The 16,514-nt window shown below is 58.7% G+C and overlaps 1 protein-coding gene across 8 annotated transcripts in view; it reads right to left on the reverse strand.

Annotated features, from left to right (window-relative positions):
- Nucleotides 1-1,526: 1,526 nt before the first annotated feature.
- Nucleotides 1,527-16,514, reverse strand: part of SRRM3 (serine/arginine repetitive matrix 3) — a 56,282-nt gene continuing 41,294 nt past the window's right edge. The window contains exons 12-18 of one of the 8 annotated variants that reach the window (XM_059154825.1): nucleotides 11,866-11,918; nucleotides 7,615-7,634; nucleotides 6,218-6,603; nucleotides 5,259-5,483; nucleotides 5,039-5,176; nucleotides 4,629-4,708; nucleotides 1,527-3,061 (exon numbers count right to left, since the gene is read on the reverse strand). In XM_059154825.1, coding sequence (XP_059010808.1) covers nucleotides 2,833-3,061; nucleotides 4,629-4,708; nucleotides 5,039-5,176; nucleotides 5,259-5,483; nucleotides 6,218-6,603; nucleotides 7,615-7,634; nucleotides 11,866-11,918 — 1,131 coding nt within the window. In that variant the 3' untranslated portion in view covers nucleotides 1,527-2,832. Of the gene's footprint in view, nucleotides 3,062-4,628; nucleotides 4,709-5,038; nucleotides 5,177-5,258; nucleotides 5,484-6,217; nucleotides 6,604-7,614; nucleotides 7,635-11,865; nucleotides 11,919-12,135; nucleotides 12,249-16,514 lie in introns of all 8 variants that reach the window. The other 7 variants (XM_059154823.1, XM_059154822.1, XM_059154826.1 and 4 more) reach the window with 7 other exon arrangements.

The raw sequence follows: 16,514 nt of genomic DNA on the forward strand, positions 1-16,514 counted from the left end.
CAGCATAGTGAATCAACAGTTTTTCCTCCACTCCCCCCCCCTGTCTGCACTGCTTGCTCTGCCACCTAATCCTGCGGGAGGGGGTGTGTGTGTGGTGAGTGGTCGGAGGGGGTGAGGGAGGACCTGGCCTCCCCTGTGGTGGCTGTGGGGGTGGGAGGCTCTATGGCTAGAGCGCTCTCAAGTCTTGGATGTCCTTGAGTGGAGAGGGGCCTGGAGAAGGAAGGGCAAGTGCCCGGTGGTGGGGCTGGTTTGCTGAATATGCCAGCATATTCACTCACTGGCTGGTGGGAGGCTGGGGGGGCTTCCGAGAGCATCTCAGAGAGGCAGGGGATGGGAGATGCTCGCTCCCAAACTGGGCGTGTGCACTGACTTGCTACCCTGGGTCTGGGGCTGCAGGAAGCCAGTAAAGGAGAAGAGAAAATATTTAACAGGACACAGGAAGCCCTGCCCTGCCTGACTCCAGCTGCTGTGTGTTCCGGAAGGGGAAGCACAGAGGGGTCCCTGAGGCCCCCATCTGCAGAGACGCGAGGAGAGGACCTACGTACAACACCCCAAAGGCCCACATCCTGAGAAGTTTCCCCCGTGCAGACACCCCATCTCCCCCCCCAACCCCTGACTACCAGATGCAGAAGTGGAGTTTCCTGTTCCTTTTTGCCCTCCTGGATGTATTTTTCCCTTTGCCCAAGGTATAGGACAGAGTTCAGGCTGAACCCTCAGTCTGTGGGAAGGCAGAGGCTTGGTACTGTCCCCATTCTTCCCCGGGGATTGGACACCGCTTCCCCAAGTAGCCAGGATGGGTGCGGAGGGCAGAAGCTCTCGGTTTGCCGGCTGACATGGACCCTCTGCTGGTGGCTCGCTCTGTTCCCGCCTGCTGGGTGCCATTCCTGGCCAGCCACGGACCGGCAATTTTCCGCCTCTCTGTCGCCCTCTAGTGTCTATCTGCCACCACCACACCTTGCCTTTGGTCCCTCCCCTCCCCCAAGGTTTCGGAACCAGCTCACTCCCTGGCTCCCCAGTTCACTTGTTTACTCATTTGCCGAACAAGAGCTTGGGACCCTAAAGGCAGGTACAGACCCGAAAGAGCTGGAGGGACCCAGAGGTGAGCGTGGCCCCTGCAGCCGGGGACCAGGAAGTCTCCTTGGAGTAGGAGGCAGCTGAGCTAGGTCTTGAACCATGAGCTCATCGGTGGAGAGGCACGAGGAGGCCAGTCAGCAGGACATGGGTGTATTGGAGTCGAAGACAGTGATGGAAGAGGAAGCTAGGTGGGGTGTGCTGGAGAAGGGAAGTGGGGATGTTCAAAGCCCCCAGAATCTCCAGGCTGAAAGGAAGGTCTTCCTGGGTCCCTGTTTTCCTCCCCACTAAGCTGCCTGTTCTGCTTCTGCACTGAGCTTCTGGCTCATTGGTACCAGGTCTCTCTGGGGTGGAGTCTGCACCCCTCCCACTTCTTGGAGGGAAGGACCCCAGGCCCCTATGCCCTCCCCACATGCCCCAGGTGCCCAAATCCACAGAGGCCTGGTCTCACCACCTGCCATCCGGGCACCAAGTGTTTTATTAGAGTCCAATTTTTATCCGCACCGCGGAGAAAGAGGGAGGGGGGAATAGAGAGAGGGGGAACCCGGACCAGACCCCAGACCCCTCCCCCCATGGGAGCCCAGGGCAGGTGCCCTGTTGGGCCAAGGAAGACTTTGTGAGATCCCTGAGGGCCCCAGGAGGAGTGGGCTGGGAGCAGCAGCAGAGGGCTGGCGGGGGGAGGGCCACTGCTTCCCCATGGATGCCCAGGTCAAGGCCCTCAGTCTAGATCTTACCCTTTCTTCAAAGGGCTGTAGCACCCTTCTCTGGGTAGCCTCCACTGACCACCTCCCCACCAAACCCAAGAAGGAAGTGCTCCCTTGGGCAGGCCCTGAAGTGCGTGTTATCCTATGCCGGTGATCCTGTGGTACCCTCTGGCCCATGTCCCAGACACAGGGCACACCGGGACACCAGGCCTTGCTCGGTCATCGGACTGCACTGCCCTCTCCTGCTCCTCCAGGCTCTTCTATCTACCCCTCTCTCCTCCACCTTCTGATCCGAACCCCTTTAGGCCTCATGGCCAGATACATTGTGGTCTGAATGTCCCACCTCTTGTCATGCAGAAGGCCTGGCTGCTGTGGCCTTGGCCCAGGGCATGGGGTGAGCGCTGAAGAGGAGAGCCTGGCCTGGAGAGGAGAGGGGGGACTAAGAGTGAGCTCCCTAGCTCCTCAGGCTGGGGCCCACCCGCTCGGTCTGGGGACTCCTGGGCCAGGGGAAGGGCTGCTGGAGACTGTGGAGCCGGCTTCCAGCTCTGAGCCAGGATCCTGCAACCGGTCTAGAAGGAAGCAGCATCCCAGTCTGGGTGGTGATGCACCGAAGGTTGGGCCATTCTTCCTTCTGTCTAACTTAGATCCTGCTTGCCTTCCCACGGCTTTGTCTGCCCATTGGTAGAGAGGATCCCAGGGCGCTGTGGAGAGGGTAGGGGAGGCTCCCAGGTCTGGCACCTTCCAAGGTGTTCCTGGGTCCACTGAGCTGTCCCCAGCCTGGCGAGCTGGCATCAAGCAGGAAGGGGGACAGGGTGATCCCTGTGTTCGCAAAGGCTCTTTGTTCCCTGGACACGGTGGGCAGGCAGGAGGTGGGGGTGGGGACCCTCTAGAAGCAGCAGAACCCAGCTCCTCCTCCTCTGCAGGGCACCCACCCTCAAGGTCTTCCCTGGCCTGGGGACCTCTTTGTAGCAGAGGGGTGCAGGCCCCCTCACAGGTCCTGGGGCCTGACCCCTCGCCTTTCCCTATGCCGGGGGCACCAAGCTCGGTCTCTCTGGGCTCAGAAGCCCCCACTCTCTGAGCTGCTCCGGCTGTGGTAGCTGGGACTGGGGGTCCGGGAGGGGCTGCGCGTGCGGCTGCGGGTCCCACGGCTGCGGCTGCTGTAGCTTCCGTGGCTGTGGCCTGGGCTGGGGCTGCGGCTGGGGCTCCGGCTTGAGTAGTCGCTGCTCAGGCAGCTGGAGGAGGACGATGGGCTGGGCCGGTAGTAGGGGATGGGGCGCTTTCGGGCACTGCCGGGAGGGAAAAAGCTGATTACAGGCCATTCAGCAGCCTGAGCTCTGTCCTGAGCTCTTTCTTGGGCCCTCATTCAGGCCCCGAGCCCTTTCCCAGCAGTGGCCAGGGCTTCCCTGCCTCAGTTTCCCCTGAGCTCTGGCCTTGGAGTGCCCCCTGCCCCAAAGGGATTGGACAGTTTCATCGTTTTATTTTTCCTCACTTGTCTTCAGAGAAAGGGGACCAAATCTCTGTTTGGCCCAAGAAGGTGCTCGATAAATACTTGTTGAGTAAATTCAACTTTTAAATATAGACACCTCGGGGTACCTGGGTGGCTCAGTGGGTTAAAGTCTTTGCCTTCAGCTCAAGTCATGATCCCAGGGTCTTGGGATTGAGCCCCGCATCAGGCTCTCTGCTCATGGGGGAGCCTGCTTCCCCCTCTCTGCCTGCTTCTCTGCCTACTTGTGATCTCTGTCTGTCAAATAAATAAAATCTTAAAAAATAAATAAATAAATATATATATATATATAGACACCTCACATCAACCAAGCTAAGCAGTTTCTGGACATGGAAAGGGTTGGGGATGGCCCAGCCCTGCTTCTCTGGTTCCCACAGAATCGAGGGTTTGGGTTTGTCAAGTCACTTCGAGGGGACAAGGAGGAAAGCCCTGGCCATTGCTGCCCATGGCCACAGCCCCGCCCAGTCCCGCTGGCCCCTTCTCACTCAGCTACCTCCCGCCGGCCCAGAGTTAGTTTGAAGCCAGGAGGCTGTGACCCAGAGAAAGAAAAGAGAGTGGTTAAGGGGGCAACAGTGCCCCATGGCGTGGGGTTAATTCTGAGGAAGAAAACAGGTGTAGTTAGTGGGAGGAGGAGGCAGCCTGGGAGAGGGGCGAAGGGGGGTGCCAGGTGGAGGGTGGAGGGTGCAGAACTCCAGCAGGCTAGGGCCCTCCGCATACAGGTGAGGCACATGGCCTGTTTGGGGGTGTCCCAAGCCTGGCCATCTGGCCTCTAGCTCTGGGCTGAGCGCAGGAGCCGATGCTCTCTCCTCCCTGAGCCATCTACGTCACCAAGGACTTGGAGGGGCTCGTTTGAGAATCCATCCATGTTAGAGCTGAAAAGATGCTCAGGGAGCTCTGCTCATCGTTCAGACAGGGACACCCAGAGCCAGAGAGGCACACCCATCTCCCAAGGCTGCCCAGCAAGGTCTGTGGCAGAGCTGGGCTCAGAATTTTGCCTGTAGCCCTGGACCCCAAGTCAGAGCTCTAGGGCTTCAGAGTAATTTCCACAAACACAGACCATAATTTCACAGGGAGACTTAGGCCCACACTGTCGAGTCCTGGCAGAGAAGCTCTCTGCTGTGGCTTCTGCCATTATCTGCCACACACTCCCCAGGGCCCCACTGGACTGGGGTGGGGGTAGGGGAGAGTGGAAGGGACAGGCCCTCCCACAGCTGCCCCAGAGAGCAGGCTGCTGGTGCCCCCTCCTCTGAATTCCTGGGAGGGGGGAGGACGCTGGGAGGTGAGCACTGAGGTTAGTGACAAAAGGAGAGGCAGACAGATGACAGCTGAACAGAGCCAGATCAGCTCACATGGGCATCTCCCCGGCAGCCTGTGGGGAGGGGGTCCACCCGGCCCCCAGGCTGGCCACAGGCCACTCGGCAGGCTGGACCTTGAGATGAAGGAGAAAAGGAAACATCATTGTCGGGAGATGGACGCGGGGAGGACGGAGAGAGGGAGGGGCTCCAGGAGGGACTGCTGGGATCTTCTGGAGCTCAACTGCAAGCCCGCTGCTGCCCCACTCAGACCCAAGTACACAGCCCCCTCCCCACCGTGCGTCTTCAGACCGCGGCGTCTGCGTCCCGCCCTCCCCAGCACCTCCAGTTCTAGCCTCTCTCCTCCTACGGGGGCCTCTAGCCCTCACCAGGCCCTCTTCCTCCCCCCAACCCCACCTCCCCTCCCTTCACCGGGCTCAGTGCGTCGCGCCCAGGCCCCTCCGCACCTGGTGATGCGCCGCGGCTCCATGAAGCTGGGCGAGTCCCGGCGCCGCTTGCGGATGGGCGAGTAGCTGCGGGAGCGGCGCCGCGCGCGGGCGGCCTCGGCCTCGGCGTGCCTCGCGCGGCCCTCGCCGTCCTTGTCCCTGCGGGCGCGGCCGAGGTGAGAGACGCGGCCCGGCCCCGCCGCCGCCCCTGCGCCCGGCGGGACCCCGGGCCCGCACTTACCGGCCCAGGGTTTTCTTGGGCGACGGCGAGCGGCTGGGGCTGCGGGTCCTCTTCTCCGCCGAGCGCGAGCGGGACTTGGAGGGCGAGCGGCTGGAGCTCCACGAGCGCGGGTGGGGGCCTGGGCTGCGCGACGAGCTCTTCCCCTCCGGGCCGCCGTGCCTGCCGTGCGCGCCCGGGGACGGGGAGGTGCTGGCCGGCCGGGCGCGCGGGGGCCGCTCCTTGGCCCTGGTGGAGAGTCAGGGAGACAGGGACTCAGCTAGAGAGACAGTGGGCTGGGCGGGGGCGGGGCGGCAGAGAGGGATTTAAAGGGGCGCGGGTGACAGGGAGGGGGCTCAGCCAGGGATTAAGGGGGTTCAGTGGGGGGGTGGGGATTCGGTAGGGAAGGAATTCTACGGAGGAGATGTGGATGGGAAGGGTTAGCGAGGGAGAAGTGGTGCTTGAGTTCGTGGGACGGACTCGATTCCCAAAGGAGGGAAAAGGGCTGGGGGTGGGCGTGGGGTGGTGACATAAGTATGGAAGAGTGTTCCGTGGTGTCAGGGAGGGTGATCAGTGTGAGGAGAGTGACCGCTGTGGGGAAGGGAGAGCTCCTGGGCGGGGAGAGTGATCAGTGAGGGGGAACTAGTGACTGGGGAAGGAGAATGATCGAGTGACGGGGAGAGAGGTCGTCGGGTGGGGAAGGGTGCTCCATGGTTGGGGGGATTAGAGATCACGGACGGGAGAGAGCTTACTGAGACCGGAGAGTGGTCAGTGCTGGGCGAGGGGTCCGTGGGCGGGGGGGGGGGTGTCGGTGCGGGGACTGTTCCGTGGGGAGGAGGGGGGGAGTCAGTGCCGGGAAAGGTTTTCCACGGGGATGGAGGGGGCGGGTGGGGGCCGGTGTTCCGTGGGGGCGGGGCAGGGCTCAGGGCAGGGAGGGGAGCCCCGTGCGGGCCCGGTCGAGGGCGGGGGGGCGGACCGCTCACCGTTTCCCGTGCGCGCCGTGGCCTCGCTCGGAACCGGGCTCCGGCCCGGGACCCGGGGCGCCGCTGCCGCCGCCGCCGCCGCCACCGCCGCCGCCGCCGGAGTCGCTGCTGGAGCGGGCCCTGCTGAGCGAGCGCGACGAGCCCCGGGGCGGTGCGGGCCGGGCGCGCCGGCGGCCCTTGCGGCGGGGCGCGGACGCCGAGGACCGGGAGCGCCGCCGCCGCCGCCGCCGCCGCCGCCGCCTGGCCGCCCCGCCCGCCGCGCGGCCTCCTCTGCCCTGAGACGACGGCGCCGAGCGCGGGCTCGGGCTCTCCTTGCCCCGCGCGGGCGGCGTGGCTGCGCCGGCCTCCGCCTGGTCGCGGGCCCTGGGCGAGGGCGAGCTGGGCTTCTGACGGGGAGAGAGGCAGAGAGGGCACGGAGGGGGTGGAGAGGGGACGGAGGCACAGACAGAGACGGGGCGAGAGAGACGCCCGCCGAGACGGAGAGAAGCGACGAGGTCGAGAGTCCAGAGCAGAGAGAGAGAGAGAGAGACAGAGGGAGAGGGAGAGCCGAGGACACAGAGCAGGGGGGAGTCAGAGAAGCGGGGAGAGGAGAGGGCGGCGGGCAGAGAGAGGGGAAGAGGAGAGACGGAGAGGACAGACCAAGAGAAGGAGCGATGTCGGGGGCGAGAGAGCGGGCGGGTGGGGTGGGGGGAGAGAAGGAGAGGGGGCTTTCACCGGGCCCAGGCCGGGGGCTGCCAGTCCCGGAGCATCGCACAAACGGTTCCCCGCGCCTGCCCTGCCTCTGCCTCTCCTGAGTGTCCACCTTCTGGCCTCAACAGTGCAGCTCATGCAAGGTTCTCGGCATGCAAAACACAAGAGGGACGGAGCGGTGGGGGGAGGGGGGCTGAAACGGAGGGGGCTCCAGGACGGGCACGGGGGCTGGCATTGGCCCCCCGATGGGACGGACGATCCCGGCAGAGAGTAGAGAGAGGGCGGGCACCGGGAGGCCGGGCCAGGGCCAGCCCCCCCAGGCCAGGCCCCCCAGCGCGTGGGGGTGGGTGAGGGGATGGAGGGGGGCACACGGCACACAGATGGGGTGGGGGCGGGGCGGGACAACTGAACTCAAAACTGAACCGAAGAAAGGGAGGAAAAACAGAAAATATAAAATAAAAACAAAACAAAACCAAAATCCACAAATGTCATTAGATACCAAAATCAAAAACAATGTCTGAACTCCTGGGGAACTGACATTTTTTTCTGTTAACATTTTTCTTTCTTTGTTTTCCGGCCCTGCAGAGACCTGTGGAACTGTCAGTAGCACCCGACTGTCTTTCTGTTTCTCTCTTTTCTTTTCCTTTTTTTTTTTTTTTAAAGTTCTGATTTTTTTTTTAAGTCCCTCTTGGTTAACGTCCACTTACCAATAAAGTGGCACTTCCTCCTTTAGTAGGTAAGATGTGTAAGAGAAGGGAAAAGTGTGGTAGCGTAAGTTCATCATTAGATTCACAAAAATGCAAGAGATAGAGAGAGAGAGAGAGAGAAAAACGCAACCACCCCATTCTAGGCCGAGAGGAGAAGGACTGGCAGCGCCCGGCTCCTCGGGCCTGAGCAGACACCTCTGGGGTGACTGCCGGATAGAGATGTCAAATGTTTTTCCAAAAGTGCAGTTAGGACACAAGGGTTGGGATTCAGAAAACCAGAAAGGGAGCCTGGTACCATCAAAATGTCCCTGGCTGGCCACCAGGGGTCTGAGAGCCTGCCACTACCTCACTGAGTGACCCTGGCTACGTCACCTCCCCATCCTGGGCCTCAGTTTCCCCATTCACGAAATGAGAGGGCTAGGCTTTGCTTCCTGATGTCCCTTCCGGAGAAAATATTTCAGGATTCTCTGTGCACCCCTGACCGCCCTCTCCATCCTCCTACCTTCACAGAACTGACCCCTCCCCCTGTCCTTGGGTTTCCCTCTGATAACAGGTGATTGCACTCCTCTGTTTTAGAAGTCGGTCCCCCAACCCCTGCCCCACCCCCAATCACCAGCACCAACTTGACTTTGAGCACTCCCCGGCAGATTATTGTGTTGGGTTCAGCTCTGTAACCTCGGTTTTGGTCACAGAACTTGGCTTCTAGGAGGGCCTCAATGCCTTCTGTTGAGGAAGGAATAAGTGCCTTTACAAGGGTCGGGGGCCAAACCAGGTCATCCTAGAAGAGGGGCAGGGTCTGGGCCAAGCTTTTTTGGCAGGCTCCTTGGATGGGAGAACAAACCAACTATCACCCCTCAGGGCTTCTTGCTGCCAAGAGACTGGAAGGAGCATGGCTTCCTTGGCATGGCCCTCGCGTTTCCTGTAAGAAGCAAGGTGGTGCCAAGGACTTTCTCTGCAAGTATCCATCCAGCCAGGGCTTGGAGGCAGAGCCAAGAAGTCATTCCCATTGGTAGAAAGGCACAGCCAGCTCATGATTGGCGGCTGAAGCAGCTAATGAACACTGGCCGTAGCAGGTGTGGCAGCTGTCCAGAGTCAAATGGGCCATGAAGGCCTCCTGGGAGAGCCTGGTGTCTCCCTCTGGGGCAGAGTGGATATCGCTGGGTACTGAGATGCCCCCCCTGAGTACCCCAAACTCTCCTGATCACCAGCTCATCCCTCATTCTACGCGAGGAGACACGGGAACTGGGCTGACTAGCAATGGCCCCTGTGAGATGGCAGTTCCATTCTCAACAGACCTCACCAGGAGACCCTTGGCTCCCCTGGCACATATCCCCTCCACCCCAGCAGGTGGCCTGTGCCTACAGCTCCCAAGCCCCCAGGGCTAGGTTCTGTCATACAGCATCCTGTTCCCTCCAGGGGAAGCAAATGAGAGAGAAATCTCCAGGCTCTTCAAATTTCCAAGTTCTTTCTATCTCCTGGGTTGTCCGAGCGTGTAAAGTGAACAGATACTAGGTGGGGGAGTGGGACCCCTGGGAGCCAAGGCATAGTGACCCTTGCATACCCAGGAAACACTGGACCCAGCCTTTAAGAAGCCCTTGCTTGCTGTGATGGTGGTGAGGCATAGCAAGGAAAGCAGGCAGAATATTAAACTGGGGGTCAGGGCCTGGCTGTGAACCCTGGCTCGGACCTAGACTCTGGATTTGCACCTCCTCCTCTGACTCCAGGAGAGAGGCCAGCAGCTGGTGAAGGAGACTGAAGGCCTTGATGTTTCTTCCCACGGACACCGTGGGAGTCCTCTCTCCTTCTCACTGTTGGGCTGGGAGTGTGGTGGGAATGTTGGGAACAAAAATGGTCTGGGTTGGGTGGATGCCCGCCACCCCCCAGCCCTACCCCCATCATGTTACTACCCTCTGCACCAGGCACCCTGGGCTCCTCTGGACGCTTCCTGCCTGGCGTGCCTTGAAGTCAAACCCTCTCCCCTCCTCCAAGGAAAATACATAGCTTCAGATGATAGTAACTGGCAAAGTGGAACACCCTGAAATCAGCCCTGATGTGAGTCTGCTGTGAGTCCTCAAGGAAGCAACCTAACTCTTGGGGGCCTCAGTTTCCCCATTGGTAAATTAGGGATAATTGGGGTCTTTGGTGGGTGGGCCTGAATAGGCATTCAGAGGTTCTTTAGAGAGCATCAGTGACTGACAGTCCCCTCACAGATGCACAGGGCCAGACGAGTGCTAGAAGGTCTGGTCATGCCAGGATGGTGGAGGACAGGAGGAAGGTGCTGCTGGGCAGGGTGGCAGATGGTGCCTTCCCTGGGGTAAGATTCTTAGGGTCGATCTCACACCCTTATCACCATCCCTTCTTGGAGAAAGGGTCCCGTTGGAGGGTGGGCCTCATCCTCAGCTTGGCCGGGTCTCGTTCTTCCCAGGAACTGAGGAAGATCCAAGTTCAAAACACCACGGGATTTCATAGCTAGACAGGACTGCTGTGGCCAGGGACCTCCAAACATCTAATCCAGAAGCCTGATCTTTCTGACTCCTGTCCCCTCTTCCCCTTCCCTTCCTCATCCCTCACCCACTCACAGCCTGGCTAATGCCTATGGGTCCTCAGCTCAAGACCACCTCCTCCAGGAAGCCTCCCCTGACCCTCACCCTGAGTCACGTCTTTCCTCTATGATCCCACAGACCCTTGTGGTTTCTTTCCATAGGGACGGTGCCAGGCTGTGTTAGGGCAGGCTGTGAGCAGAGCTTCCCATCCACGCTTCAGTTTTTCTCTCTAATTGTTCTGAGTCATTTTCGCCAGTCCTCTAGCCTGGCAGGTGGGGGCCTCAAACCCCGGTCAGCCTGCCCCTCACCAGGCATGGACACCCAGGCCCACAGGTGTGCTCAGCAAATGCTGGCTTAGTGTGCGGGCAAACGAATGAATAAATGAGCACACAGGACCTTGCCTATCTTTCAGCCCGGCTTCCAGAAGCGTCTCTGCTCCTTGCTACCTGCTATCTTCTCTTTTGCTTATGTAAAAAATCTCTGAGGGGAAAAGACAATGGAAAAGAGTAGCAAGAGATGGCGCGCTGGCCCAATCCTGGTATTTTTAAGGACAAAAACACTGAGCATCTGGGATGCTTTACCCTTGCTCCTCCCCACAGGGCTCACACAAGGACACCCCCTAACTCCGCATCTGACAATCCCATTTCTGGGTCCCTGGTCACATCAGGTCCTCCCGGAAGATGGGGCTTCTACTCCTCCCATCAGGCTGGGACAGAGTCTCCCTGTGGGACCAAAGGCAATTTCTCCTTCCCTGAACAACTTCCTGTCTGCCTTCCCAACCCCCCTCACTGATGAGGAATGTTCTGAGTGGCGGAGCTCCTCACCACCTGCCCTTGGGGCCAGCATCAGGGCAGGGGAGGATAAAGAGCCAGACTTTCTCTTTCCCAAGCTGAGGATGGAGACCCACCAAAGCCTCACAAGGACTGGGATGTCAGACTTCTGTGGCTACTCCCAGATGGGACAAGAAATAGCTCAAAGAGCCGGGATGGGGAGGTCAGTCCCTTGAGGACCTACTCCTAACCTGCACCCTCAATGGGACTGCATGAGCACTGGGCTGGGAGCTGCAAGTCTCAGGACCTAGGCTCAGTTCTGCTCCAACACTTTGGGGGGAGACTTAGCCCCACTGACTGTCCTTTCTGACTCCTCTGCACATAAGGCTCCAATTCAGAAGACAGAAAGATGCTGGGGTGGGGGGAGTTGAGGGAACCCCTGTCTGGGGTGGGTAGTGGTCCAGGCAGGGGAAGGGTGAGCTGAGAGTCCCCTCCATTCCCCAAATTGCCCTACAGAAACTTTGCTAAGTAAGCCCTCTAAGTCCAGTGCCAACTCACTTGCCCCCTGACGTTCAACTACCATTGCCCCCAAGAGATGGAGCCGGCAGGTTCAGCCCTGAGGCCAGCTGCTGCCCCAGAGTCTGTAGCTCCCACCTAAAGTTCCATCTGCCACCAGGACAGGACCCCTGGGAGCCCAGCAGGCCCTGGAGAAGGGGAGGGGCAGGCAGGGCTCTTTCCTTAGCCAGAACTTCTTCCAGGATCTGGAGGCCAAGAGGCCTGGCACAGGCCCCTCCACCACTGCTTACTGCCCAAATAGGCCCCAGGGGCTGGCAGGGGTGAGGGGCGGGGGGCTTAGCAGCTACTCCAGACAACAGAAATCAGATCGGCTCAACCACAGCATACAGTTCAGGAAGGGAACACGGACTTGGAATGCTAACCACACAGAAATGCATTCGGACAACAAAATGAGAAAGAGAGGGGGCGGAGGGGGCTGGGGTGGGAGAGTAAGAAGAAGGAGCAGGGCAGGTGGACGGGAGGGAGAGAATGAACCAGAGAAATTGTCGGGGAGGGGGGAAGGGCGGGGAGTCAAGAAAACCAAATGATAAACCAGGAAAAACAGCTTTGTAGCTCATTTGGAGAAAATGCAAGTTTACAAATGAGTAGTCACTAAAATAAAGAGAGAAAAGGGAGAGGGGGAGAAAACCAACCAGAGCGAGATCGAGAGAGAAAGAGAGAGAAAACCACATTCAAACCAAGCAGAGTGGCAGGGCTTATCTGGAGATGGGAGCGAGCGGGCGCACAGCTGAGCCGGGATACCTACCTTCTCAGTGGTCAGGGACAGGAATGCAATAATAAAAAAGAAAAGAAGGTCTCCGCATTGGGAATGCAGAAGGGGGGTGGGGGGAGAGAGACAGTGACTCTAAGCTGTGCTCCCCCTCGGGAACCAGCACCTGTGTAGCCACTGTGGCTTCTGGTCTAGTCCCAGGGATGGGATAGGGCTCCTGCCCAGCAGTTCTGTTTGCCATTTTTTTTCCTTTTTTTTTTTTAAAAAAAAAAACCCACAGGCTCCAATAAGCCAAGCTTTCCTTAACTCTTTAAACAACAGAAAACCTCCAGAAAGCATGCAGGAAGCAGCTGATGGAAGCAGAACCAGAGGGGGGGCCAAGGAGAGGGGCTGGCAGCGTGGGGAGAGAGGCCCATGTTGGGGAGAGAGATGGAGAGAGAGAGAGACAGAGACAGAGAGACACAAAGCGGGTGGGACAGAAGGAAACAGACAGACAGGCAGGGAATAGAGAGAGGTGGGCCCAGACGGGAAAAGGAGAGAAAAGCTGTTTCAACAAGGCAGAGTGGGTCGATGGGGCGAAGGTGTTGGTACATTTAAAAGGGAAGGCAACCACAGATTCGGTTGGAGGCCAGATCCTGCCTCAGGCCTACCACTTTCCCAGGGCTTCTGCATCATTTTAGGAAAACGCATCCCTCCTGCCTCCTGGCTTCATCCTGGAACAAAGGCCAAGATGCCCCTTCCTATCCTGACTGCCTCCCTCCATCTGTGGTCACGGCTCTTTCCAGGGGCAGGTAAGGGGGGAGGCCTGGGGTGGGACAGGTCAGGCAGTGCCACGGGCACCTCTTCTTGGGGTCACCCTAGGCCGCCCGTGTTGTGATGACATTTGAGTCAAAGGTAGAGGCCAGAGAGAGCCTCTAAGGGCCTTGCTCAGGAACCTTCTCTGCCCCCTTCACTGAATAGTGACACTTCCAGTGCCAGGGACAGGTGGAGCCAAGGCAGGGGCCCTACTTCTAAGTCCTTAAACCCTGCACGCTTTTTCTGGGACTTGGGCTCAGCATCTCACTTCTTCGCCCCAAACTGTGTGACCTCAGGCAGCCCCCTTTCCTCTCTGCCTTACTATTTCTGTCCCCATGGGTGCCCAAACTGGGAGGGCACAGGGTTCCCTGACTAGCTGAAGCAGTTCTCCTATAGAGCTGGGCTCGCTGAATGCTGGGCCCACCTATAACCTGGTCTCCGTGTGGGCAGGGCCCAGTGCCAGGGAGCTGAGAGCTGGGCGTGTGCCATCGGCGTCTGGAAGGGTTCCACCTTCCACAGCCGGCGTCCACCTCCCGAATCCTCCTCTCCTTACTTAGGGTTCCCAGAGTGTGCTTTCCATTGACCACTCTCTCCACGTCTTGGCCGTGGCTGGTGGTCTTGAGGTAAGAGGGCTGGAGTCTCCTTTTGGGTCTACCTCTAAAAAGCTGTGTGACCTGAGCTGGCCACTTGACCTCTCTGGGCTCCAGGGAGCAGTCAATAGCAGAACCCAGAAATCCCTTTGGGGGTTTCTCCTTGGCCTGAGATAGAACAATACAGAAATATGCTGGGAGCCAGCACCCCACTGGCCTTGTTCTCTTGCCTGGGAGGGTCTGACTTTGAAGCCTTCACCTGAACTAAACTCTCTCGGGGGTGTACAGCTCCCTCATCTAGGATCTGAGGCCTGGCACAGAAGGTGCTCAGCAGCTTGGCCTTGTCATGCCCAGCCATCTTATACTAGATGGAAGCATGGGCTCACTGCCCTGGGATGCTTCCCGGGTGATGGGACAAGGCTCTCTTCCTCCCTGGGTCTCCCAGCTTCCCTCCAAGGTTCCTTCTAGACAGGGACACGGTGGAATGGTCTGGGCCCCTTCTGTTCATTCAAAAGCTGAGGCAGTTCCAACCTGTGCCCTGGGGTTGGGAAGAGAGGATTGGCAGCTGCTGCAGATTTGCCAGGAGCTGTTGGCCTGGGAGTCCCTTTTTAAGTTATCTTCCCTTTTAAATTCTGGTTACAAAGGAAAAAAGAATAAGGATATAGAGATATGTATACGATTAATGTTCGCTCGAGACTCAGAACCCATCTGCATTAGGAGAGGCTCCCACAGTGACACGCACAAAAGCGAAATTCTAGAACAACATAGAAGATAGGAAAACAAAAACCAAACCAAACCAGAGAGATCGTTTGCATTTCTGTACATTACCAAAGGAAACGAAAAGAAAGAAAATACAAATAAAAACAAAATACCAGGAAAAGTTACACAAACTCCCCCACCCTCTTCTCTTGCCAACTAAACAAGAAATGGAATCACAGTATTACCACGGTTCAAATGGGAGGCTAAAAAAACAAGCAAAAACATAGACGGGGTTAAAAATGGTGAGCTTTTCTTTCTTTCCTTTTTTTTTTTCGTTTGTTCTCTCTCTTTTTTTTTTTTTTTTTTTTAAGGTAGCATCCAAGAATACCCCCGCTCCCCCCAAATAGCTGTCCCCGAAGACATTTTTGGTGAATGGCTAAGTCTAGGACCCCCCAACACCCCCACCCCCATCTCACCTCCCCGGAGGTACAGGTGAGAGGCCTGGATGTCCTGAGGTCCCAGATCTCGCAGGGCCCAAGGGCAGGGAGAGGATTTGGGGAGCATGCTTCATGAAAGGGGTAACAAAGTGCTGCCCCCCAGGAAAGTCCCAGGGCAGTGCCCAAATGGAATCCCACTCTGGGAGGGAGTCAGGATTTGGGTGCTGTTGAGGTGGAGTCCTCCCCAAGGCTAGAGGCTAGGCCGCCTTCCTTGACTGCTCTCTCCTGGGGTCTGTGGAGACTGTTCTGTCTGTACAAACCCAGGGCCCGTGGTGGTCCATTGCTTAGGGAGGGATGGTACCAGAAGTGGGAAGAGCCCACTATTGGCCCTGGCTGCCTTCTGTGCTTTTCCAGGAGGATGGCAAGCTCTCATGAGAAGGTGTTTGGGACTCTGGCTCTGTGCCCTTAGTGGTGGGGGCCTAGGTACACCCTCTCCTGGATTTTCCCAGAAGGAGTCATTATCTCTGGGGCCTGTGGCACCAGTCCCTGTCCTGGTGTTCGGCTACCTCTGTGTGTCCTCTCCTACCGCCAAGGCAGATCCTGGGACGGGGATGTGATCTTCCCTATGTGATCCAGCCAGGTCCCTAGGAGCTCAGGAGCCTGGTACCCTGTCCAAGTGGGGGCAGTCTCAAAACAGGTAAAGTCCTTTAAATTTAACCTTGAGACCAAGAGCCTTTTGTCAGCTGCCTTTGGTTTTCCTCCCTAAGGCCTTGGGAGTAAGGGTGTTTGAGAAAAGAAAGGGAGTGAAGGAAACAGCCAAAAAATCAAAATGAAACTGACCAACACGGACATGTTTGCTGCTGAGACCTGAGGTCTGGGGAGGGGCAGCCCCACCCTCCCTGCTGAGGCCTCTGGGGCAGTTTGGATCTGGTGGGGGGGAACCTGCAGGCCTGCTTACCCCAAGTCCCCCGTGCCCACCCCGAGCCACGCCCATGCGGCCAGTACTGCAGCCCCTTCTCCCTAAGGGGGCTCTATCCCCAACTCAAGGAATTCCAGGATCCATAAACAGAACGGGATGTGGGCCTCCCTGGGGGCTCGGGAGAGCCCCACCCCCGGCCCCAGCCCAGCCCAGCCACCTGAGAAAGGCCGAGAAGCCTGTCTGTTCTACCAGCCCCTACCATCACCACACCTGCTTGCGGGTCTCAAGGACCCTGTGCCCCTCCGCAAGATGGGTAGGGACGGTTTTTGAGTGGTGTTGGTGCGGCGTCTCCGAGGGAGCAATGGGCACTCTGGCAGGCGCCTTAGGAAGGACGGGACATGGGGACATGGGAACCTGCAGGGTTGAGACATCTGTCTGCGCGCGGGCAGTCCCTGGGAAAAGGAGTGACTCTCCTTGCAACAGGGACTTTAGAAATGCAGCTCCGCGCCGGCTCTGGGACAGAGAAAGGGGGAGGGCTCTCAGGGAGGGGGAGTGAGGCTGTGAGGGGGTTGAGGGAGGGAGGGTGCTCAGAGAAGGGGAGAGGGCTTGGTGGGGAGAGGGAGACTCAGGGCCTCAGTGATGCCCAGGGGAGATCCTGTCTCTTGAATCCGGTTCCTGACTGCGACCCCTAGCATCGTCCACGCCCCTCCCACCCCAATATGCCTGTCGGGGAGGGAGGCAGGAGAGACCCTGGGTTCTCCTCAGCTGTGTTCCCAGCCGGCAGAGAGCCCCAGTGGTCAAGCCCCCTCTGGCCTTGCGCTTGCCAAGCTCAAGGGTGGCCCAAGCCTGCAGGGGCCCCCTC

The sequence above is a fragment of the Mustela lutreola genome, chromosome 17 (assembly GCF_030435805.1).
Source record: "Mustela lutreola isolate mMusLut2 chromosome 17, mMusLut2.pri, whole genome shotgun sequence".
NCBI classification, from domain to species: Eukaryota; Metazoa; Chordata; class Mammalia; order Carnivora; family Mustelidae; genus Mustela; species Mustela lutreola.